Source organism: Cupressus sempervirens, chromosome 1, assembly GCF_028749045.1.
Source record: "Cupressus sempervirens isolate cs-2001-9-10 chromosome 1, ASM2874904v1, whole genome shotgun sequence".
NCBI lineage: Eukaryota > Viridiplantae > Streptophyta > Pinopsida > Cupressales > Cupressaceae > Cupressus > Cupressus sempervirens.
The window spans coordinates 464,039,271-464,064,785 of NC_143118.1; the positions used below are offsets into that span (position 1 = coordinate 464,039,271).

Consider the following 25,515-nt stretch of genomic DNA (forward strand, 5'->3'; position numbering starts at 1 on the left):
TTTAATATTTCTCTTATTATAAAAATTGACCAAGCAGTTCACGATATTGTCCAATGTACACTCTTGCTTGCCTAGTCATTTACCCTTAGCTATGGTGGTTCAAGACTCGTACCTATTTGTCCAGTGATGGTGGTGCCATTGTGCCCAAGTCTTTTCTGACAATACTTCCACCCTTTGACACACTTTTGCAAGGAAATTCTCTACCTGATTATATCATATTTCTCAATATAATAACAATTGCCATAACAAGTTATTAATCATAAACTATCATAACGGCTATTGCCATTTCACTTCCCATGAATTCATGATGAATAACCAACTTTCCAAAATAACATTCAAATATCATCATAACGTTTAACTAGCATGCCAACTTAATGTGAAATTATAATGATTAACCATCTTACTATTTCACATGATTATAACAAATTTTACTTGTCAACTGACTTCACATGAAACCTCAACGGTTATATGAACATTTTAAATGAAGCCAAAATTGGGATATAACAAGTCCAATAGTAGGTAAACTTTTAATGGAGAAACACAGAATTTTTTTGGTCTCCATGTCCAAACCATTGCATTGACCTCCTGTTGGAGGATGTTGGTAAGATTGAGTGGGTGAAAGCATGCGTTAGAAGGGCCAAAAATATCTACAAATTTGTTTACAATCATTCATTGGTCCTTAGCTTTATGAGGCAATACATGGGGAAAAATAAGTTGGCTCATTCTAGTATGATGAGTTTTGCCTCGAATTTCCTCACACTAAAATCCTTGATACAATCAAAGGTAGCTTTGAGGCGCATGTTTGTTGGTGAGGATTGGACTTCCTCATCCCATGCTATGACCATTGTAGGGATGGACGTGGTAGATTGTATTTTTGATGAAGTAGGTTTTTGTAACCTTTTGCAAAGATCATGTAGGTTTATTTATTAGTTTATTATACACTATTTAATATTTAGTATTTATATTTTATAATTTTATATGCATATTTTTGTTTTGTTTGCAACTTTGCAATTTTTCTTATTTTTCATGCACACTTGTGACTTAATTGCTTTTGTTTAACATTATTTGTAGGTCACTGAGTCCTGGGTACTTCTCATACGAGTTGTTGATGGGGAGAATCCCTCTATGAGCTACATATATGAGGGAATGGTTTGGACCAAGGAAGCCATTAGATCTATAGATGCAAAAAATGAGGATAAGTATAGCCCCATTTGAGAGATAAGTGATAAGAGATGACAAAACCATCTTCATAGGTCCATCCCTATAGCACCTTATTTCCTCAATTTGGAAATGTGTTTTTACAGTAACTTAAAGGCAAATGAGGAGGTTCTTAATAGCCTATATACAATAGCACAAAAGATGTCTAGTGACGACTCAACTATGTTGTACACGATGATTGCATATAATAATGTGATAGGGGTGGTTTTTGCAAGCAAGATGTGCAAAGATGCTTGGACAACATTGTAGTCAGGTAGAAATATATGTTAAACTTAAGATTCTTAGGTTTACGGCTTAAGCATTTTGATTATATAATCTAGCCTTTGTTAATTTCTAGGATCGCTACAAATGTACTAATAATGCCATTATATTGATTGTATTCCAAATGCAAATGAAGGCTTATAAATATGAGAGGAGACATGAAGAGACATGTCTCTACGGTTAAACAACACTAGTTAATGTAGTAATATAAATAACCATATATGTAATATATTATTATATAATAATATATAATATATATTATTATATTATTATATAATAATGTATAATGTATAATATATATTATATATAAGATATTTATCTTAAAGATTATATACCATTAATAAGGTATCTCATGTCAAAATCAATCTGACATAAGCTACAACCTTAACACTCCCTCTTAGCTAGGGAGGATTTATAGAACACATTATGCTCTCAAGAATATGAAGAGATATCATCTTAGTATGATATTCAATTCACTATTAGGCTACATTTCTCACTTTTCATAACACACAATTGAAGCAATTTCCATAGCTTTAAAACACCACCTTAAGAGTGGTCTATAGTAGTAACTATGTCATAGTGTCTGGCAAAATCCCCAAAGAACCATGATAACAGGTTTACCATTTATAAGATCGCCACCTTACAATGGTTACTTTCTATTTGTTTGTTATCATGACTTCCAACACTCTGGGACAACAACTTAATGAAGTTTGTCATGATAACAATTCTACCATTTATAAGATCGTCACCTTTTATAATGGTTACCTTCTGTTTATATATGTCAATAAAAGATCATCACCTTTCATTACCTATCATATGTGAATTAGTAACCACCATGAACCAAGTCAGAGGGTCGTGCAAAGGCTTTCACCTCAATTCTCTCTCATAGAGAAGAATGCATTACAAGGAATTTTACTTAGAACTTCTCATAGAGAAGATATTATTTATAAGGATTGCACCTCAAAAGTTCTCCCTCTAAACAATGATCCTGAGAAGTCAAGTCCAATAGTTACTCCCTTAGAGGCTCTCTTCCCTCAAGGATTCTTGTCAGACTCACTCTGAATTTGATATCAATTTTTTGATTTTTTAATGATAAGTCATCACTTCCTCATGGTATGCCAAGGAGTAGGCCCATCAACATCATGCAGTCACACATGTATTTCTAGACTCCCTCTGAGTATCAATCTTCTAAGCTCCTGTGTTGCTTTAGAAGAAGTGTCATACTCCCTCTTAATGTAGAAGGATCTCATAATCTCATTCATCAAATATGTTTGCTTCAAGAGCCTCACTTTATCCATCTTGATCATCAGGATCTTTGGAGCTACTATCATTAGATTGAGTCTGCACAATATTTGGTAGCATTTGTAAAGTACCAACTTTCTTTTCCTGTAAGAACATCTTTAGAAACATAAAGGAAAAGATCAAGACAAATAACTCTTATAGTATGTAAAGAATTACAAATAAGAGAGAGATGAAAGTAAAAGATAGGAATACTTATCTGCACTTGAATATTCATAAATTGTCTTCTTAGTTATTTGAGAATGAAACATCTCCCCTCTAAAGAAGGTTCAAGTGGGAATGGAGCATTGACTATTATTCCCCCCACAATGTAAAATTTCCACTCATTCTATATTGTTGAATAATTTTGCATCAAATCAAATATGATTCCTTTGACATCATCTTTTGTGTTGATTTCCCCATATATAAGGTCTATCCCTTCTGCAAGTAAAGAGCTGATCCAAATATCGGATCTAAATCAACCCATATCCATGTTCTCATGTTATGCGTGGCCCAATGATTTCTTCCCAACTGAGATGCTCTTTAATTGTCGAGTTTTCTATTCAAGATGATTTTAGACAATGCTTGATCCGCTTATCCAATCTGATTTGTGTTGCCCTTGCTATCCAAAATGAGCTAAAGACCTTGATGAGCTAGTTAGATAGTGGAAACATTGAATATTATGAATATTATTATTCCCCCTATGATGTATAATTTCCACTCATTTCTTTCAATTTGCTTTAGAAGTGAGCCTGTAATTTGATTGCGATCCAATGTATATTTGCATGGACATGATTGTTGCCATCCTGGTTGGAAAAACACTATTCAACCGGATCATATATTTCCTATCTTAGTTATGATTTATTCATTAATTTCTTCCTTGTCGTGTTATTATAAAATTACTTCATACAGTTGTCCAGCAATAAGTTTCTTTTGTCTTCAACAATCAACACTTATCATAGGTGGAATACACAGATGACCAGAACATGCAAGGTCATATGGACCACAATCTCCTCTGCACAATGCAGTAACACAACATTGAGCTAGTAGAAGTCCAATATGGGGAACTTGTTATAGAAGTGACCTGCATGCGTGTTAGACTAGGTTGCATGGGTACCTTCCCCCCCCCCTCCGGACCACGAACTGGTTCCAAGTTCGGGTATTGTTCAAACTTGGTTTGACCAGGGTCCTTTTTTGCAGGCCTGGTTTGATCTAGTTCGAACCCGGGCGAACCACGTCCAAAAATTCGAACCAAGGTCGAACCCACGGCTACGGACGTGATTTTGACTGTTTTATTTACAATTTTGGATAAATTTTTGGCGTCCATGTAACCTAAAAAGGTGTTATTAATTGGTTTTGTGCCCTCTCATTGCCATTTGATGTTTCTAAATAGGTTATTTTACCTTGAAGGAGAGCAAATAGGTTTTTGAGCAAGCATCTGGTTGTGCAAGGAGGAGTTTGAAGATTGATTTGTTGGTGTTCTTCAAGTGTTTGTGCATCATTCATACACATTTGCATCAGAAAGAAATTGGAGCACCTATTCTTTCATCCACTTGGTGAAGTGCAATAGGTTGCAATAAAAAAAAATACAGAACCTGGTATTTGTGCATAACAACTTGCGCCTTTTTTCGCACAAGAGTCAAGAATACAAAGAAGGGGAGACAAAGAAGTGGGATGTAGATGTAGAGATTGCGGACTTGGATGCTTCCACTGCTGGGCTTACAATTGATGATTTTGATGACTTCGATGCCAATACCATTGTTGATTCTGCTCCTGATCCCATTGGCCTTAGTACAAGTAATAGTGGAGGCGGAGGAGGAGATGAAGAAGATGAATATGAAGAAGATGATTAGAACTAAAAATTCAGAATTTTAATAGATTTTCATTCCATTAGTTACTGTTAAACCCTAAACGTGAAACACTGATACTTGAACTTGATATTTTAAATGTTTTGAATCTTTCATCTTTGATGTTGAAGTTGATTGAACTATGTTACTATATGATGGTATGATCACCATGATATGTTATTGTTTATGTTGTTTTAAATTTTTTGTTGTTTAAATGTGGTTATGCTACTATGCTACATTCTAATTTTTACTAATGCTTCATAAAGATGTATATATATATATATTTTTATAATTTTTACATGTTTTTGTACTAACAAACCCAAACGAACCCAAACCCCTTTCCAAAATTTTGTCGAACCAGCGAACCGGTTCTCGAACCGTGAACTTGGAACCAAACCCGAACCGGCAACTTAGGTGTTAGACATTGGAAATAAAAAATTTTCAACAAATAATACATAGTATAGTATCGTATCACAACACAAATATGATTCAATAATGAATTGTTGTTTGTATCTATTGCATATATTTTAAGAGGTTTCCCTTTGACTTCGTAGCACTATCAATTTGGAGTGATGAGTTCGTAGGGGAATTGGTTGCTTCTGCTTCCTCACTTCCGATCTATCTTCCTTAATTTAGTTTCAATAAAGGATCCTCCTATTATGTACAGATATGTAATTACAAACTGATTGTGACTAGGAGAAGAAGTGGTGATCCTAAAATTATGGATAAGATCTTGAATAGTCTTTGTATGCAAATCATGCCAATCTCTATAAAATCAACACTTAACTGAGGATCACCATAGTGAGTTGGAATTTTCATGCGCTCTAACAGCCAAGAATGGATAGAGATAATGCCAGGCATTTAGGTAAGGTTAAAGAAGCCCTTTTTTGTAGTTTTTATTTTTATTTGCATATGGTAAACATTTCCGGAAAGAGCATAAATCAAGTAACTTCATGATTAAGAGAGGAACCTAGTACTGCTTAATGATGTTGTAATGTCCCCTCTATTAGGGTTAGTTTAGGACAAATAATACCTGCAAAATAACTGTTAGAATCACAACAATAACAAAACTCACTATATTATTCTGCCCTCTAATTTAACCCCAGTCTTAAGGATGTCTCCGGATTGACTTTTCTAGCTCATAGCTACCTCACCGTCTTCCCTAGAGCACACCCTTTAAGATTCTTCTTGGATGGGACATCCTCTATCCAAGGCCAATCACATATGCATATGTTGACATCATCAAAATATTCTGGCACATGGAGATTATATATTAATTTTTTGCCATGGTAGTCAGATGGAGATCTTAACATCTCACATACCCCATGCTATGAGCCTTATTAATCTTCATGGTGCTAGTCCAATGCACTAACATAATATTATTCAAGATAAAATGTTCCTCATGTAAGGAACTATATTGATCATTACAAATAAAAGATAGTCACATTATCCAAATAAGAAATAAAATTCCATAATAATACTATTCAATGGATTTCATATCCAATGACAACCTTGTCCTAATAAATATAAATAGATAATACCTTACATTATAAAAATTCAATATAAATACACTCTCTTATATTATAACAATACATTGATATTTACTTCATTTTATCATACCTTATACCTACCACGTGGGTCCATGCTTTCCTAGGCTTCTACTCAAGTTCCACGTCACCGTTATATCCCATAGCTGTTGACTATGGTGGACCCCTTTGATTTGGTATAGTCTTCCATTTTCTTATCTATCTTTGCCCAATACCATTTATTTGCTACTCCCCCCATTTTATGATTCTTGACATGGATAGTTATATTTGGATAATTCTTGTGCGGCATACCTGATCCTTGAATTTCATTGTTTCCTATGCAAGCATGTGGCGGAGTCCTTTCTTAGGTGGCAGGTGAGTTTAGGACTGTTCCTTCCGTCTCCTTTTATATTCCTTCCACTTGACTAGCAAATAGTGAATGAAGTTGGTGCAATTATCTTTCATCAATTCCCTGTTCTTCTTCTATGAATGTACAGATCGTGATTGTCATGTCTTCCCTTGATCATACTAGTTTGTCACGAATTCTTATTGGTAACAACTCTTCTTAGTGCCATTGTATTTTCCCAATAACTTGGGCTCTTCTGTAGTTGTCACTCACTATTTAAGGTGTGTATGTGTACCTTTCATCTTGCCCCTTTAATTTTTGCCGATTGCTTTACTAGTTCAATTACCTCAAAGGTTTGTTTCTTCTCGCTGACCCTTCACCTGCTTGGGACTCCTTCACGTGGCAAGCATTTGATTCTAAACTATCTTTGCAAACTGTGCACACTCTTTAATTAGATTTGGGCATTATATCTCATCAAAATATTTCACATTCTCACATTGGAAGATGTATGTATTGATCGTAAGGTCTTGCTATATTATCTTATGTCATAATCACTTATGCATATCCTTAAACACATAGATTAAATAGATGATGTGCTTCTTATTACATTTTTTGGTAAAATGATCTAATCCGACATTAAGTCTTCACCTGGACCGTGCACGTGCCAATGCCATTGATCCTTAAGTAGATTCAATAGAAATATTGAACTGTGTAGATATTAATTGATGAGTGTGTATGTCTATTTAGTTGTCTTGCGATGATCTTCATTTTTGACACTGATATAGTTCTTCACCAATCATGCCCTTATTCTAATTTCACGTCTGATATTTCTATCTAGACCTACTATTATATTTTTGCTTTCTTGCAGATTGCCAATTAGAATTGACTTTTATTTCTGTTTGATCGGGACTCTTAGTACCGAATACAAATAAATCCTTCTCTGATAAAAATGTTAGATACTTGCTTCAATGACTTGGACATTTATAATTTACTAAGTAATCGAATGACTGTTATCTCCTTATTATTTCCTCCATGGTTCATTGATGCATTTGCAGCCTGCTTTGATACCATGTTAATTTCTAGGATCGTGGCAAATGTACTAATAATGCCATTATATTGATTGTGTTCCAAATGCAAATGAAGGCTTATAAATATAAGAGACATGAAGAGAGATGTCTCTACGGTTAAACAACACTAGTTAATGTAGTAATATAAATAACCATATATGTAACTCATCTTAAGCATATATTTAATATTAATATGTTAAGCATATATGTAATATATTATTATATAATACAAATTCTTATATTATTATATAATAATGTATAATGTATAATATATATAATATATATTATATTACATATGTAATATCTATTATATATATAAGATATTTATCTTAAAGATGATTTACCATTAATAAGGTATCTCATGTCAAAATCAAACCGACAGAAGCTACAACCTTAATAGCCTTAAAGGTGGAAATGATATTGATTTTCTTCTTTTCCTTATTTTAGATAGACGGTGGCAAATGTTTGGGCCTACTAGCCCAAACTTTAAGAAAATTGTCATTTGTATATTTAGTCAATCATGCTGTGCAATTGGATGTGAGCACAGTTGGTCCATGTTTGAGCACATTCACTCGAAGAGGCGTAAGAGATTGTCTGCAAAGAGGTTGAATGATCTTGTGTTTATTCATTACAACCTTTGTCCTAGGACTAAAAAGATTTTGGACACTGACTCCTTTCTAATCAAACTAGCAAAGGTCGATTCAGAGGCCAACGGGACCACTGAAACTACTAATCTTGTCTTCATTGAGGATCATGAGTGGGTTGATCATGAAGACAAAGAGGTTGAGGTTGTAGCTATCAGGCATAATTGATGTTGATTAGATTGGAACCTCATAGGAGGACACTATGGCTACTCAATCATCTAGGACTATAATGGACATCTTTTAAGGAGGTAGAGGGTGAGGTTGAGGTTGAGCTAGAGCCAGAGCCATAGACTTTTTTTGTTTACACATGTTTGGAAAAAAGAACCAAACCTCGGAATCAGATCGAAATCAGCAAGGTTGACTCAACTCGCCATGAATCGGCTATGAATCAGCAAAGTGAAAAAACGCTTGAGATTTTAATGATATAAAGCTTATTTCATGTACCCTTTATTGAATATAACTTAAACACACTATAACATCATCAAATAGAAGGTAAAGTCTAATATACATAAACAATAAATCCATCACGTACATAAATAATTTGATGATATTTAACCAAATTGACAACATTTGGGGCCGATTTTGCCAATTTTAGGTATTTATTGGCAAAATCGCCATGTTAGGTGATTTTTGAGAAAAAATCGTCGAGACGAGTTACTAAGAAAAAATTGCCCAGGCTTGCTCAAATCACCGAATCACCTAAATCGCATGAATCACCGTGATTTTTGGTTCTCTGGTATGGAAACATTTGATGTCATGGATATTATATACATTTGACAATGTTTATTATTCGTTATCTATGTTTTCTATTTCCTTCGACTACAATTTATATTTGTACTTATTCGATGGATGTATGTTTACTCATGTGATCAAATTAACTTCTATTTGATGATCTTATAATGTCTTTAAGCTTTATTGAATAATGGGTGCATGACACAAATTGTAAATCATTTAAAATATCTAAATTTCAAGGGGTTTTTGATTTTGCCAAGCTGTTGCCGAGTCACGAGTCAAGTCATCCTTGTTGAGTCTAAGTCGAGTCTGAGTATGGGAACTCTAATGTAAAGTATCTTATTATTTGCTTGTTTCTATCTTCAATGGAATCTGAAAGTAGACAACTTCAAACACTTTTCATTGGAAACAATTTACAAACACTTCCTGAAAAAAACTAGGGTGGTTATTACAATTGTAACAAAGCAAAGGATTTCTTGCTATCCCATGTTAGTTGTCTATAAACCAGATTTTACCCCTTCTATGAAGTTTCTTGGTGATTTGCCATTATTCTCTACAAGTCCTTTTTGCTTTCCAGGTTTCTTTGGTTTTCTATAGTGTTTTGTTTTGTTTTGTCTAAGTCTTAGTAAGCCTAGTCCTATTGGCTTGTTTGGTTGTTTTGTAATGAGTTTGGTGATGGTCCCTTTCCTGTGTTTATCTTAATCAATTTTTTTTTTTCTGATGCTATGAGATCATAAGGAAGTTCTGCTTATTCAGAGAGACTCAGTCTCTCCCCTCCTTTGGGTACTGTTGTCACAAAAGTTTGCACCCTTCCCTGAAACTTGACCTAAAGGCAACCTTGTGAAACATTGAAACAATCTCCAAGCTATGGGACTTGAACTATGAGATTAAGTCTCCGGAGAAGGCCAACTTCCTTACAATTATTATGCACCTAACTATTGCTAAGGGAGAAGGAGATGCAAGAAAGTAAATTGTTGAAAGGGAAAGGGATGATGCACCTAATTGAAACGGTTACAACTTTGCCCTTAATATTCACAATACACCAATGAAAAGCCCAAATACACAGGTCCTAACTGTATTCTACTCCCAAAGAATCACAAGAAGGTCAGAAACTAATAAAAACATTGAAAGGAAGAAATCTTCACAATACAACCCTTATCAGCAAATCAAACACAACATGCAGAATTAGGGGAAACAAAAAAGAAACATTCAAGGAGAGGAAAGATACATGCACAGACTAATGAATGTCAAGAAGAGGTAAGAAACCATGTATTTCATTAATGGAAGGCAAGGAATACAGTTGCAGAGCACAATGTTGTTGCAAGTAAACATAACGGAACAAAGAACCCTTAAAACATTTTTACAACTGTCTTTTATAGAGTTCAGGAAAAACTCAAATATCTCACTAAAACCCTAAACTCAACCACCGAGTTCAAGTTGCAGAAGAGCAATAACTACTGATCAGAGAAAGATTTGATCAAATGCATGCCCCAATGCTGAAAAAAATCCGATCTTTATGTGCGAACTCGGGCCTTGAAGAGACAGAAGTGGCAGCCATAACTGCTATGGCCAGTAGATGGATAACCATAGCGGCAGAGGAATGCCTTTTGCATTTATCAGGCTTTGAGAACATCGAAGGTTGGTTGTAGGTGATCAAAAGATTTGTTTGCCATCAATGAGCCACTCTGTTGAAACAACGCCGCGCCACAAACCAATAGAAAATCAGCAGTCAACCTTACCACATGGCTCTATATCTTTGAAGCATCCCACTAGATCGTCATCCACGTTTGAAAAGTCTCCTGCTTCGAAAACCCAGACATGTGGCACAATCACATACGTCTCATACTTGCTCATCCCCTTAAAAATGAACAATGATCTTTTAATCAACCATTATATCTCCACTGTCAATTTTAGGCTTAAAAAAGCCCTTGTGCAAAATTCTTTACTTAAGTTCTGGGACACGTGGCCACAGCTCGGGCTCTTGAAATTTTTGAGGAAAGATTCCTCAAATTCTCCCGAAAGAATTAGGGACCATTCAATTAACTTGCCTCAACCTCCAAGATGGAGGCATGTGGCACAAGCGCAGGCAAAAACTAAAAGATCAAAGCCCCGCCAAAGGTGGGCCCAACCTATGGTAGCATCACGTCACCAAGGACATGCAGCAACATTTCGGGCTTTTGAAGCTTTTCTTCTTTCGATTCATCAAGACCTTCCAGGATACTAACACTTGTCCACCTTGTGATGTCATCACTGGATCACCTGATCGTGGCCCCACCATGATACGTGTATGCATCACGCTATTTCACAAGAATAGAGTGCACCATTCGATGAAAGATCCTTCATAAAAATGAAGTTTAATAAAAGGGGCGCTTAGACTTAGGGAAATAAAAGGTGGACACATAAATGATTTAAATGAATAGGGTGTAGGATCAACATTTAGAGTGAATGAACCTAGCAAGGGGATCTAACTTAAGTGACGCATGGGTAATCTGACCCTTCAAAAAAGTATTACAAAGTTATATCATTGAAGGGGATAACTAGGGTTTAGTTAGGTTTTAGCCACATGCCTAGCACACTGTGCAACCTTGACGCCATGAATAAATATCTCTAATTGGATTTCAATGATGGCGACAAGGGAATAAGGGGGGGGGGGGCTAAAATGGCTATTTTGGTGACTCAAAGGGGATGCTTGCCTGCTAAGCATAGGATCAGTGGCCTTAAGAAATCCATTGGGCCATAGAGTCACAAAAAATGAGCACTGCTTTGCAAACAACCATAAAAAACTGCAACCTCTGCAACAAGCAAAATTTAAAACGTGCTATTTCACAGAGAAATAGCCTATGCTTGTGCACTTCTTGAAAAGAAGAAAACACTTGATCTACTATTTACAAAAATTTACAAAGATGGAAGGTCAAACAAACCCATTAACTAGTTTGTTGAAGTAGCTGCCCTTCCTCACCAGCTGATTTCTTCTTTCATGCATGTGGGCAACTGAAAATAGCAGCAAGCATGACAAGCATGCTATTGCAACTTGAAGCACCTTCCCAATGCTGAAAATAATGAAGTTTTCCAACACTGGGACACCTTGGTCTTGAGCAAGATCAACTTGCTCCTTCTGGTGAAAACCTTCATGCTCTGAGGTAAGCATAACTGGGGGCAACTTGGTGTTTTGTTGCAGAGCCAAGTGCCTAATAGGGCATCCTCTTGATGGTGCTTGGTCAAAGGAATCATTCTTGACCACTTGGTTGTGCTCTGCAACCTTTGAATCCTCTTGGCTAGTAGGGGCTAGCTTTGATGGTATGGCTGGTAGTATGTTCTCCACTAGCCCATATGAATCCTTGCAAACAAGTGGTTGCATTTCTTGCACTTGTACAAGCTCTTGTGATGTGGGAGGGAGGGATGGTTGTGTCTCTTTTGCCTTTGATGTAGCACTCATCATGCTCATTAGCCTTTCTTGTAATTCCTTCTCACATCGTTCCTTTTGTGCAAACAACTCCCTTGCAAGGATTGCTTCATGCTCTTGTTGTTGGGCCTCTAGCCTCTTTGCAAACTCTGCCTCAAGCTCCCTTGAGAGCTCTGCCTCAAGTTGTACTCATTGTGCTTCTAGCTATTGCAACAAGGTTTCTTCCTCTAGAGTCTGTGACGGTTCATGAGCAGCAACTGATACCTCTTGAACTTGGGGCAGCAAAGGCAAGGCATCATCTTCCACCATATCGTGGGAGGCTTCCTGTTGCAACATTGGATCTAGTGTTTTTTCCTTCTGCAGTAGGTCCCCAAGCTCCATCTTAGGCTCAAAAGCGAAACTTTGTTCCTCAAGAATAGGAACAACCTTTACTCCTTCCTCAATGAAAGAGGGTAGCTCTTTAGATGAGAAGACTGGGTCCTCCTTTTGTTCAACTGCTACCTCTTTTCTGTCCTTAGCAGGCTGCAACTTCTCCATAGATGGCTCTGTGAACCTAACCTTCTCACTTTCCCAAAACTCTAGATTTGGACCATTAGGGGTCCAATGCCACTAGTTCACCCTTAAAGAGTGAAATAGTGATAGAGATAGTGGGCTCATAAGGCCATCTTGTTCTCTCAGGGAATGAAGGGGTTACAACAATAGGCCCTTGTATTGGAGGGGAACTTGGAGTGGAAACTTGAGGAGGGCTGCTTTGTTTGAAACTGGCAAATCTCCTTTTGGGGGGGCTCCTATGCTTGAACTTCTTGTCTTTGGGCAAGTTTGAGCTTTGTCTCCTTTTCAAACTTCCCTATTTGTCTCTCTCTCTCCTCCTCTTGATGGTGGCATCTGAGGATATCTTGGTCAGCTTCATCGGTAATATCAATTACCTCAGACACTAAGCTGTAAGCATAAGGGTCATGCCCCCACATCTCTGCATCATTTTGTAACTCCTTAAGACAGGAAGTCATGAAGAGTAGAATGAAAGCAAAGATCCCACAATTTGAAAGCTCATAAGGATTATGAACTTCTTCAAAAATCTTTCCCAAGTTAGAAAAGCCAAGGCACAAATTATCTATACGGTCACTGAGCTCTTTTAGCTTGGCCTTGGGATCATGATAGGGCTTTATTGGAAATTGAGCAGCCTGGTCATAACTAGGTTGTGGTTGAGACTAAGGGATAGCATTTTCACGATATGGGGGAGAATAATATAGATTTCTATGATACTGGCCCATGATTAAAATTTCATAAAAGCTGCACTATCATAGAAACTTAAAGAACACAAAAAGATCAAGAATGATCTTCACATACCAGCATTGTTTCTGTTTAAAACCAGTAGATTGTATAGAGTTGCCATGGTGTTGAATGAATGCCTCCAAAGGCTAATGTCACTGAGAGAACACCTAGCTCTCAATGAGTAGATTATAACTAGCTAAACAGTGGACCTTTGATGTTGAATTTCTGTCTCACCGGGTGTGCCAAAAACTGTTGTCACAAAAGTTTGCACCCTTCCCTGAAGTTTGACCTAAAGGCAACCTTGTAAAACATGGAAACAATCTCCAAGCTGTGGGACTTGAACTATGAGATTGAGTCTTCGGAGAAGGCTGACTTCCTTACAATCAGGATGCACCTAACTATTGCTTGAGGGGGAAAGGGAGAAGGATATGCAAGAAAGTAAATTGCTGAAAGGGAAAGGGGTGATGCACCTAATTGAAACGGTTACAACTCTGCCCTTATATTCACAATACACCAATGAAAAACCCAAATACATAGGTCCTAACTGTATTCTACTCCCAAAGAATCATATGAAGGTCAGAAACTAAATAAAACGTTGAAAGGAAGAAATCTTCAGAATACAACCCTTATCAGCAGATTAAACACAACATGTAGAATCAAGGGAAACAAAAAAGTAACATTCAAGGAGAGGTAAGATACATGCACAGACTAATGAATGTTAAGAAGAGGTAAGAAACCAACTATTTCATTAATTGAAGGCAAGTAATACAGTTGTAGAGCACAAGGCTACTGCAAGTAAACATAACAGAATAGAGAAGAACCCTTAAAACATATTTACAATTGCCTTTTTTAGAGTTCAGGCAGAATTCAAATATCTCGTTGACACCCTAAACTCAACCACAGAGTTCAAGTTGCAGAAGAGCAATAACTATTGATCAAAGAAAGATTTGATCAGATGCATGTCCCAACGCTGAAAAAAATCTGATCTTTACGTGTAAGCTCAGGACCTAAAGAGACAGAAGTGGCGGCCATAACTGCTCTAACCGGTAGATGGATAACCATGGCGGCAGAGGAATACCTTCTGCGTTTATCAGGCCTTGAGAACATCGAAGGGTGGTTGCAAGTGATCAAAATATTTGTTTACCATCAATGAGCCACTCTACAAGTGTTGAAAAAATGCCGCATCACCAACCAATAGAAAATCAGCAGTCAACCTTACCACATGGCTCTATATCTTTGAAGCATCCCGCCAAATCATCGTCCGTGTTTGAAAAGTCTCCCACTTTGAAAACTCGGACACATGGCGCAATCTCGTGCGTCTCACACTTGCTGAGAACACCCGTGGGCCATAGATCCTCATCTTCCCCCTAAAAAATGAACGACGATCTTTTAATCAATCATTATATCTCCATCGTTGATTTTAGGCTTAAAAAATCCCTCGTGCAAAATTCTTAAGTTCTTGGACATGTAGTTGCAGTTCGAGCTCTTGAAGCCTTTGAGGAAAGATTCCTCGGATTCTTTCGAAAGAATTAGGGACCGTTCGATTAACTTGCCTCGACCTCCAAGATGGAGGCACATGGCACAAGCGTAGGAAAACACTAAAAGATCCAAGCCTCGCCAAAGGTGGGCCCAACCTATGGTAGCATCACGTCACCAAGGACACGTGGTAGCATTTTGGGCTTTTGAAGCTTTTCTTCTTTCAATCCATCAAGACCTTTTGGGATACTGACACTTGTCTACCTTGTGACGTCATCACTAGATCGCTTGACCGCAGCCCCACCATGACATGTGTATGCATTGCGCTATTTCACAAGAATAGAGCGCATTGTTGGATGAAAGATCCTTCATAGAAATGAAGTTTAATAAAAGGGGTGCTTAGACTTAGGGAAATAAAAGGTGGATGCATAAATGATTTAAATGAATAGGGTGTGGGGTCAACATTTAGAGTGAGTGAACCTAGCAAGGGAATCCAACTTAAGTGACGCATAGGTAATTCGACCCTTCAAAAAGGTAATACAAAATTATATCACTGAAGGGGATAACTAGGGTTTAGTTAGGTTTTAGCCACATGCCTGGCACACTATGCAACCTTGATGCCATGAATAGATATCTCTGATTGGATTTCAATGATGGTGACAAGGGAATAAGGTGGGGGTGGTGGGGGTGGGGGCTAAAATGGCTAACAAGTACATTGATTAGAGGTGCCTTTCTCTTTACCTTTAGGAGGCTTTAAGGCTTCGAGACCACTCTTTCTAGCAACGTGTCCATAGGGGAGTGCATGAGGATTAGCTCATCACATCATTCAATACGATGGTTTCCTCGACGCAAGGAATTAAGCGGCATTTTGATCCTCCTTCTAGGATCCCCAAGGTGGTGCGTCCTTGTACGTCCTCCTCACAGCTATGGCCTCCTCCACACCCTCCCCTAGAGGTGGTCAACGACTGCTTGTGGTCTCTTCCTGCCCTAAAGCCTATCCTTAAGTTCTAGACTTTTTCTACAACTTGTGTGGTGGTTTAACTTCTCTCAGTTCCCCCATTTGGTTTTTATTGTTTCTTTTGATCCTTCCCTCGAACACCGTTTGATGCTCCTATTGTTGGCTTTTCCTTGGCAAGGCCATTGGAGTCCCTTGGATCCGTTGTTGGTCTTTCATTGGACATTAATAAATTTATCTTATCTATGCACGAATGCTTAGTGATTCTTCCCTCTTAATATTTTTGATCTTCACATTTATATTCTTTTAACTTTTAAAGACTGATATTGTTCACATACTATCTTTCAAACTTCAAAATTAAAATAGAATACATTTTAAAATCATTTCCCGTTATGTACATGGTCCTACTTTCATGTATGAATATTAAATTTATTATACTTAAAATGATTTTCTTAAGAAAGCATTAGCAATATCTATTTTGATGCTATGTTGAAAATTGGTAGACATATATTTCTGGAAATCTAACATATAATGTGCATAGAAAAACAATACAAACATTTATATTTATTATCTAATCAAAATAAAGTATTGTTCAAATGCTTCTATATAAATATTGCATTCCTGAAATTTCCTCAAGTATTGAGGGGAAACCTACTTCCGACTAAATAAATTCACTAAAGTGACTTTATTAAAATGTAAACCTTAATCTTTCCTTCAATGGCTCAATTTACACCACTCGGGTACCACTTTAATCATAGCAAGTCTGCCAAAAGAGAGAAAATAGGTATGCTTATAGTAAGAAAATTCAAAGATATATAATAAATGTGATGATTATGTCACAATGAGGTTATAATCAATAATAATGATCTCAGCAACCCTTTTATGTTTTAACATATATTCCTTGTATCATCTTAGGTCTTAGGCTATCATATTTATAAGCATTGGAGACCTTGTTTAAGACATAAATACCTAAAGAAAATAAATGTATTTGTATGATATTCTGTCGTTCTATAAATTTTGAGGCATATACATAACTAGGGTATATCATAGGTTTTGTGTGTTATTTAGTCATTGGTACCAATATTTTCGTATCTTAAGCTATGAGCTTCGTACAATTTCTTCAAACATCTTTAACTACAACTTTCCAAAAGTTATTGAGTAGGACAAAGTGTGGACAACATGGTGAACTCTGCTCTAAAGCATCAATTTTCTATACAGTTACATAAATGTTAAAAGTAAACATAGACACTATATATAAGCTTCAAAATTTCAAATAGTTGTGTTTGTGATTAGATAGTTCCTAATTGGGATTTTATGTATACTTTATATACCTTACAATTCAGATTTGCATTTATCTTATGACCCTCGTATTTTTACAGTAGTAAGTTTGGAGATGTTCATGGATTTTCCATCTTATAAGGAATAAATTGATATTATTTATGGAGGGATGCTTGTGATTAGATGGTTTCTTGTGGATGCACATTTGATTTCTATTGATATCTGTGGAATAATTTTTGTGGGCGAATTTCACGTGAACCTCATGTTTAATATTTTCCATTTCTTAGGGTGCTGTAAAAGTGATGGCAAAGGATCTTATTCGAACAAGACATCAAATAACAAAGTTTTATGCACTTAAGTCACAGCTCCAGGGGGTCTCTTTACGTATCCAGGTGTGTTATATTTGTGTGATATTTATATGATTTTCTTGAGCTTTTCGTGAAACTTGTGTGACAACCTCAATCAGTTTAGATCAAGGAGTGTGATTCAAAATGTTGTCACAATGTGATGAAGTGATGCATTTGAGGAATTTCGCCATGTTTGTTTGTAAATAATACATTCTTATTTAACATGACATCTTTCTTTCATTAAAGTGCAAACTTTTATGGCTTAGCTCTTATTTAGATCACTTGGTTAGATTTGTATGTTTATTTTACCTCTCTTACACTTAGTAAATGGATCATGTATTAAAGATCTGATCCTTTTCAAGTTCACACAATAATCAAGAAAGAGCTTCTGGGAAAAATTGTGTGATAGCATTTTGAATCACACTCTGATCTTTTTAACTTGATAATGGGTCACTCGGTGTGACCTAAAACATTGATTCAAAAAAGTTATTACACAATTTGTTTATTCTAGCAATGAAATCGTCTTCCATAATAATTCCAATCATCGTAATCTCGCTCACATGTAGATGCAAATTGCTGCAAGAGCATCCTTGGTCAGCAGGCAATCTATATCAGCTAATAATAATGGTTTTCTTTTCTCTGTGTTTTAGGATCTTTTTTTGTGTTTCTGTTTTTCATGTTTCAAAAGGCTTCAGGATGCTATTGCAGTGACACAAAAGGATTGTGTTGTGGCATTCTTTTCACTGTTATTCATAAGAGGTTCAAATTTCAAACCATTTCCTAACCTGTTGAACAGTTTGAGGTGCCCATATTGACCTGATTGCCCATACTTGAATGGGACTTTGCCTAACATTGATTTACATGCTTGCTTTTAGATGTCAATTTTGGGAACATATTTCTAATAATCTGGGTTTTCATCTATGGAGAGGATAATTGTTCATGCCCAACTTCTGAATTTCAATTCTTGTTCATTCATATAGTGGATTCATATTTCTAACCATATGTTTATAATTCTTTGCACAGCTGGATCTTTTCCTTGGTCACGTGTGATTGGATTTCAGAATGTTCACTAGCATAGCTAGACCAAGTAGGAGACATAACAAGGTCAACAGAGGTCAATGGCAATAGAATATTTATCACTGGTTTATTGATCCACATCAAATTAACAATCTGGAATTGTAACAAGGCACAAATTTTGGAAGGACATTTTGCTTTATGGGGTGTTATAATGGGCTCTGTAAGATCATTTTACTTTATGGGGGATTCTAACAGATTTTGTTGGGAATTTAGATGATTATAAATACAGTCTGTTAGTTTAGTAAATATCTCCTCACCAATCTGCTTCCTTGTTCGCAAATTGAAAGAGATCTATTTTGTAATTGTTTGAGCCCTGTGCCCTCTGTAATAAATTCTCTATCCAATCTTGTTTTCCATTCAAATCTCTATTTTGTTGTTCTGTTTTAATTGTCAGTCTGTAGCTGAGCTGCTTTGCTTGATATTCCTTAATTGGATTCTCTACCCTTTCCTGCATCATGAGTGATCTGCATGAAAAACAGATTTGCATCTCCACCTTGAAAGGAAAAAGTTGCAGCAAGTCTCAATTTATTTTTGAATTCCCTTTTATATACTTATGAATATGCACTTGTTATACCTTCCCATGAAAGGATATGAAATAAATCCTAAGTTGACTTGAAGCAAAGATGCTTGTGTCTTTTGATAATCATACCTTTCCTCTTGATTTCATTATCATGTGTTCAGCCCATATTTCCAAGCATTTATCTATTGTAACTTACATCTTGGCCTTGTTTAAACTAGTCTTTGGGAGCTCTTGACACACTATAGAATTTCTAATTTAATCTCATCCCCAAATTTCAATTGCCACAGACACCTCCCCTTCTACCTGAAGATTGAATCCAGTTATGCAAGTAAATACAAAACTAAACATTGCATGTCGTAATGGGCTTAGTAGAAACTGTCAACGACATACCTGAAATGGATCATGTAACATTGTTTGTTTAACTGTCTATTTTGTGACTAAGTCAAGTTCAAGCAATAATAAAAAGGCTTAGGCTACATGGCACTAGTCTAGACTTTTAGGGCTTGGAAAGATTAGAATAGTTTTAAAGTCAACAGTCTCTCAATTTGATAAAAAACATGCAATTTAAGGTCTGTATAGAAGATAGAGGATGATCCCAAAGAAACCATGGAAGCTATTCTTTGGGAAGTAAAAGTAAGTCCAATTGTGATGTCAAGACCCCTTTATCAACATAAGCACATGGTCAAAAGCTTCCCCCGCTAATGTCAAATATGCCATGAAGTTGATGCCAGTTACTAAAATCAAAATGATCCATAATGATGTCAATCAGTCTTTTTACTGACATTAATATGGAATCATAGAACCATACCCTAGTTGACTGATGTCAATCAGTCTCTTAACTGACATCAGTAGGGTTCATAAAACCAAGCCTTCTTTGAACTGGTATTATCACTGGGGTGAAATTCGAGACCTGAGGGGTGATTGCAGTGCTCTTTTCCTTTTTAGCTGGGGGTCATATTTTCTGCCTGATGTCACTCACAATATTGATGTAAATATGGCTCCCATTTCACCTCCAACTTGGACATCAGTGTCTTAATTGTGACATGAAAAATGGGGGCAGAAATCAGGATCCAAGTGGTAGACACATCATGATACAATGGTAAATTAAACATATGTGTTTCTGGGGTCTGTTGGGGTAATGATGTGGTATATTATGGATGTGGCAAAGTAAGAAAATCAGTCATGTGAGTCATTAGTAGCCAAATGACTTCAAAGGGACATCAATGTTTGTTTCTGAGATCAATTAATGATGTGAAGAGAAAACTTGTAGATATTTGGAAAAGTGAAAGAGACCAGACATTCTCTATGTTGGCTAATGGTTCCAAAGAGAGCTTATTTAATTTGTAATGAACATTCTTTTCCAATACTCATGATTTGCACGTTCAACCTAACTCTAATCTCTTCTACATAATGATGAACATAAGATCCAGATAACAAGCCAAATCATTTGATAGGAGATGCACCAAATCTTGTTCGATACGTGAGAAAGCACATTGAAGAATATGGAATGTCCCCAATATTTAAAGTGACATTAATTAAATAAATAAATTTTAAGCTGTCAAAAATAAAGGAAATATTTAAATGGTGACAATTTTTTTTGATTAGTAATCACTTTTGACTCAAGCTTTGAACCAGTGGGGTCACATCTTGGGGACCCCATCCCTTTGGTAATTGATTACAATCCTTTTTATGCTTTCCATTAACACCAATGTTTTATCCATTTTTCCACTAGAGAATCCAACTCAAGATGTATCTTCTAGAGGGCCAATCATTGTCAACAGACAAGAACTACTCCATCCAATTTCTTATCACCCTAACTCCTTATCCCTCCACCACCTTATCACTCCACCTTATCTTTCCAATTCCTTATCTCTCCAAACTATTGCAAGGACACTGAGCTGAAGCAGCGTGCGGGTGCAATGAGACTGTTGGATCGAATAAGGGATCGCGACAATAGTAGGGTGCAACGATTTGAGCTTCCTCTCTTGTGCACCGAGTAAGCACGAAAGTCTTTATGCTTCCATTTTCCATTGTAAAATAGATTCGCAGCTTGAAAGAGTCTGATTTTATTTATTTATTTCATTGTTTGTGCTCATATTTTCATTGCATATTTAAATCTCAAAACAAAGCACAATGAGCTGTAGTGGAAATAGTAGTCGTGGTAGTGATGATGAATATGTGGTTGGGGGTGATATTGCTAGTAGTGGGATTGGGAAACAGGTTGACCCTAAAACTGATTTATTTAAATACCCTTCCACCATCATGAGCAAATATGCGAAGGGTCCTTTCAATAGGAGAAAACCTCTTCTCCAATTTGTTAGGCAACAAAATAAGAGGAATGTAGGAGGGGCCAGGGTGTGAGATTGCCATGTTTGTCTTGATGATTTTAGGGGTAGCTATACAAGGGTGAAGCACACTTTTTAGGTGTGGCATGCCACAGAGTCAAAGCTTGTGCTAAGTTGACTGATGATGAGAGCTTTGAATGCCAAAAATTGCACTTAGAGGTTGAAATGGGGGAGGGGCAAAATTTTATAGTGACATCACCATCTATTTTCTCAGAATTATCTAGGCATATGTCATCAACCATTGGTACTAGTGGCAGCCCTATTGAGACTAGAGGGAAGAGGAAGATGGGTAGTGGTGAGAAGGGCTCGATGAAAAGTTTGTTTAATTCACAGGCAAAGAAAGCTTGTGAGGCATCCATTGGTAGATTTTTTGTTCCTAATGGTATCCCATATCATGCAGCCTGTTCCACTTATGTTAAACAAATAGTGAAAAATATATTGACTATGAATCCCTCATTTGTACCCCTTGGTAAGTATAAGTTACGAACCACCATCTTAGAGAATGAGTACTCTAAGATTTCTTTGTTGTGTGAGGATATGAAATGTACTTGGCTTAGGACGAGCTGCTCTATTGTGATGGATGGGAGGACTGATGTTAGACATTGGCCACTTATTAATATCATTGTCACATCCCTTGATAGCTATTATTTTTGAAAGCCATAGATTGCTTAGGAAAGTGTAAGGATGCAGAGTTTCAGTTCACCATTTTGAGGGATGCCATAGAGGAGGTTGGGCTGGCTAATGGAGTACATGTAAACATAGCTTCTATATGTGTGGGTTAATCAACCCATTTGATAGTAGAGGGTGCTCATGGGAACATCTTTTGGACCCCTTGTTGTGATCACGCATTGAAAGACATAGGGAAGATTGATTGGGTGAAACATTTAGTGTTAGAAGCTAGAGAAGTGCAAATGTTTATATGCAACCACCACACTTCACTTGCTCTGATCAAGACCTTCTCTAAGAAGGAGTTCCTTAAACTAGCCGAAACGAGGTATACCAATTTTAATTATTGTTCAGTTTTCTTTAAGTTTATTTACAATTGTTACAAACTTATGTGTGATGTGTTTAATGTTTAGCTTAATTTTAAATTATAATTCTCTATAAGTATCACACATACTTCATCTTGATGGAGAGGATGATTGAGGTGCATGAGGCCTTCCAATTGATGGTGATGAATCTAGAGTGGGTAGGATAGTCCAATTCTAAGTCCCTTGAAGGAAAAATCGTGAACCAAAGGATCCTTGATGATAATTGGTGGTCCACAATGAAGGATCCTTAATTATTGTTTAGTTTTCTTTAAGTTTATTTACAATTGTTACAAACTTATGTGTGATGTGTTTAACGTTTAGCTTAATTTTAATTTATAATTCTCTATAAGTTGCTGCTTTTAAATTAAATGTTAGTCTTTTGCTTGCTGATTTTCATACTAACTTAAAATTTCTAGTTCTGATTTTAATTTTTGTTTGCATCTTGCACATATATTTTCTCTATCATAGCACCCATTGTAGATGTCATTAGATATGCAGATATTGACTCTCCTAGTCCTAGAGAGATATATGAGACTTTTGACAACATGTTGGGGAAAATGAAGAAAATTGTTGCAACAAAGAATCCTACATTGGGGTTTAATGAGGAGCATATTAGGCCTATTAAGATGCTGAGGTGGAACATAATGAATACCCCATTTCATATGGAAGCCTTTTCTCTAAATCCCAAATGGTATGCAAAGTTGGGTGGAAGGGGCCTCCCATGTGATGGTCCTGAGGTATTGGATGGCTTCACAAAAGCCATTGATAAGATGTATCTAGCTCAAGAGGCCTCTAATCTTCGTGCACAATTCCTTGATTAATCAACCTTCATGGCCCAAACTTGAGTAAGTCACAAGAGAGGTTGGATAGAGTGGTTTTGGCACAGAGAGATCCTATTGGATGGTGGACTTGGCATGGGAGAGATACACCAGAGTTGAAAATACTTACCACTCACCTCCTTGCATAGGTTGTTAGTTCCTCAACTGCAAAGAGGAATTGGTCAACATATTCATTTATCTACTTCATCATGAAAAATAGACTTACCTCTAAATGGGCGGAGAAGCTAGTGACACTGCATCATGCTCTTCAACTTGTGGATTTTCAGACTCTAGATTATTGGCAGACTCTAGCTTTGCAATGGGATGTTGAGCTTGAGGATGTGACCCAGATAGATGAGGATGAGCTAACACCAAGATTGGTTGGGGTCCATTGGATGAGATTGCGCTTCCTATAGAGCGTGATAGTGAGGATGAGGACTTTGATTTTGATTCCACAGTGGCAGAAGCAAAATAGGAGCAATGGTTTGCTTCATTTTTCTATATTTTGTTTTTTATGTTGAACTTGAACATGATGATGATGCTTTATGGAAGCCCTCTAGTTTGGGTATATTTAAATTTCTAGATTTCTGTGATATTGAATATTTTTGTCCACATATTGATATGCATATTGACAATTGAGTACTGAATTGGTTATTATTTCCAAGATGGCAGTCAAATGTTGTATGTTAAGGTTCTTCTATAATGTTTAAATGACATACTTTGTGCTTAGTTACATATGAATGACATGTATATTTGCAAATTTCAGTGTATATTTTAAAATTTCTCTATATTTATATATTTGTCCCTGTTTTCCATCCCCCCGGTCCCCAAAATAGACAACATTTTTTGGCGTCTCAGAAACCTGTTCCACTATCCCTTGTCGTCCCTGTCCCAGAAACTCGAGGGAACATTGGTATTTTGCCAATTTAGTTAAGAGCTTGCTCATGGTCATTACAAATTAGTAAAGGATTGGATGATTTCCTTAGAAGAGTTGATAATATTTTCAATAGGCGAAGAAGTTTTTATCATCCCTTTTAAGACATCTAATAGTGTTATTGGAGTCTCCTTTATTAAATTCATTCTTTACACACACACGCACACGCACACGCACATGCGCACACACACACATAGAGATTTTTATCATCCCTTTTAAGACATCTAATAGTGTTATTGGAGTCTCCTTTATTAAATTCATTCTTTACACACACACACACACACCCACCCACCCACACAAGCACACGCACGCACACGCACACCCACACACGCATGCACACACCCACACACACACGCACACACGCACGCACACACGCACACATGCACACACACACACACATACAATTCTGATTTCAATATTTTAAACATTATATTTTTATAATAGTAGACCATATAGTATTTCTATCCTTGACAAAAGTGAAATATTACCTATTTATGCTTACCGGCACCATTTATTTATTCCTCTCCTTTTCCTTATGAAGAGTACTATATCAAATTTATGCATTGACATGTTGAAGTGGTGCAACCTTTGGATATTGAAGAGACTCACCCCATTCTTAAGTGCATCCCTTCACTATCTTAATCTTCATATCTATGCTTATTCTCATTACCTCCTTACCTCAATCTTCTAATGGTGTCTCCTTGAATTTGAATATTGGTCAAGCATCTATATTGTACTCTTATTACCATGTGTCTTAATGATTGGTAGAAGATAGATAGCATGTTCATTAAGTGAATAATACTCATTATTATATGTTTTTGGATTACTTTATTTATTGTCATTTCATTTTGCTTCATTATAATATCATATGTTCATAATATTTATAATTGATACCTTCAGGTCTTTAGAACAAAAATAGCAAAGTGATGGCCATCAATATGATAGTACTTAACTATCAAGTTACCCAAATATGACTCCCACAATGTGTTTGCTATGAACACCCAAGTGTGTTATCATACCCAAGCAGATCACTGATATTTTTTTCTTGTATCTCTAATGCTTTTGACCTCTATGATCTCCATCTTTTGATAAATACTTATTTGATGCTAAACAAAGATCCCCAACTTCATAAAAGGGAAC

General features: G+C 36.5%; 1 protein-coding gene across 1 annotated transcript in view; it reads left to right on the forward strand.

Moving 5' to 3' along the window:
- LOC149578306 (vacuolar protein sorting-associated protein 2 homolog 1-like) overlaps window positions 1-25,515 on the forward strand; it is a 120,227-nt gene that overhangs the window by 67,758 nt on the left and 26,954 nt on the right. The window contains exon 3 of the mRNA XM_089828203.1: window positions 17,591-17,695. Within this exon, the coding sequence (XP_089684329.1) occupies window positions 17,591-17,695 (105 nt within the window). The remainder of the gene's footprint in view (window positions 1-17,590; window positions 17,696-25,515) is intronic.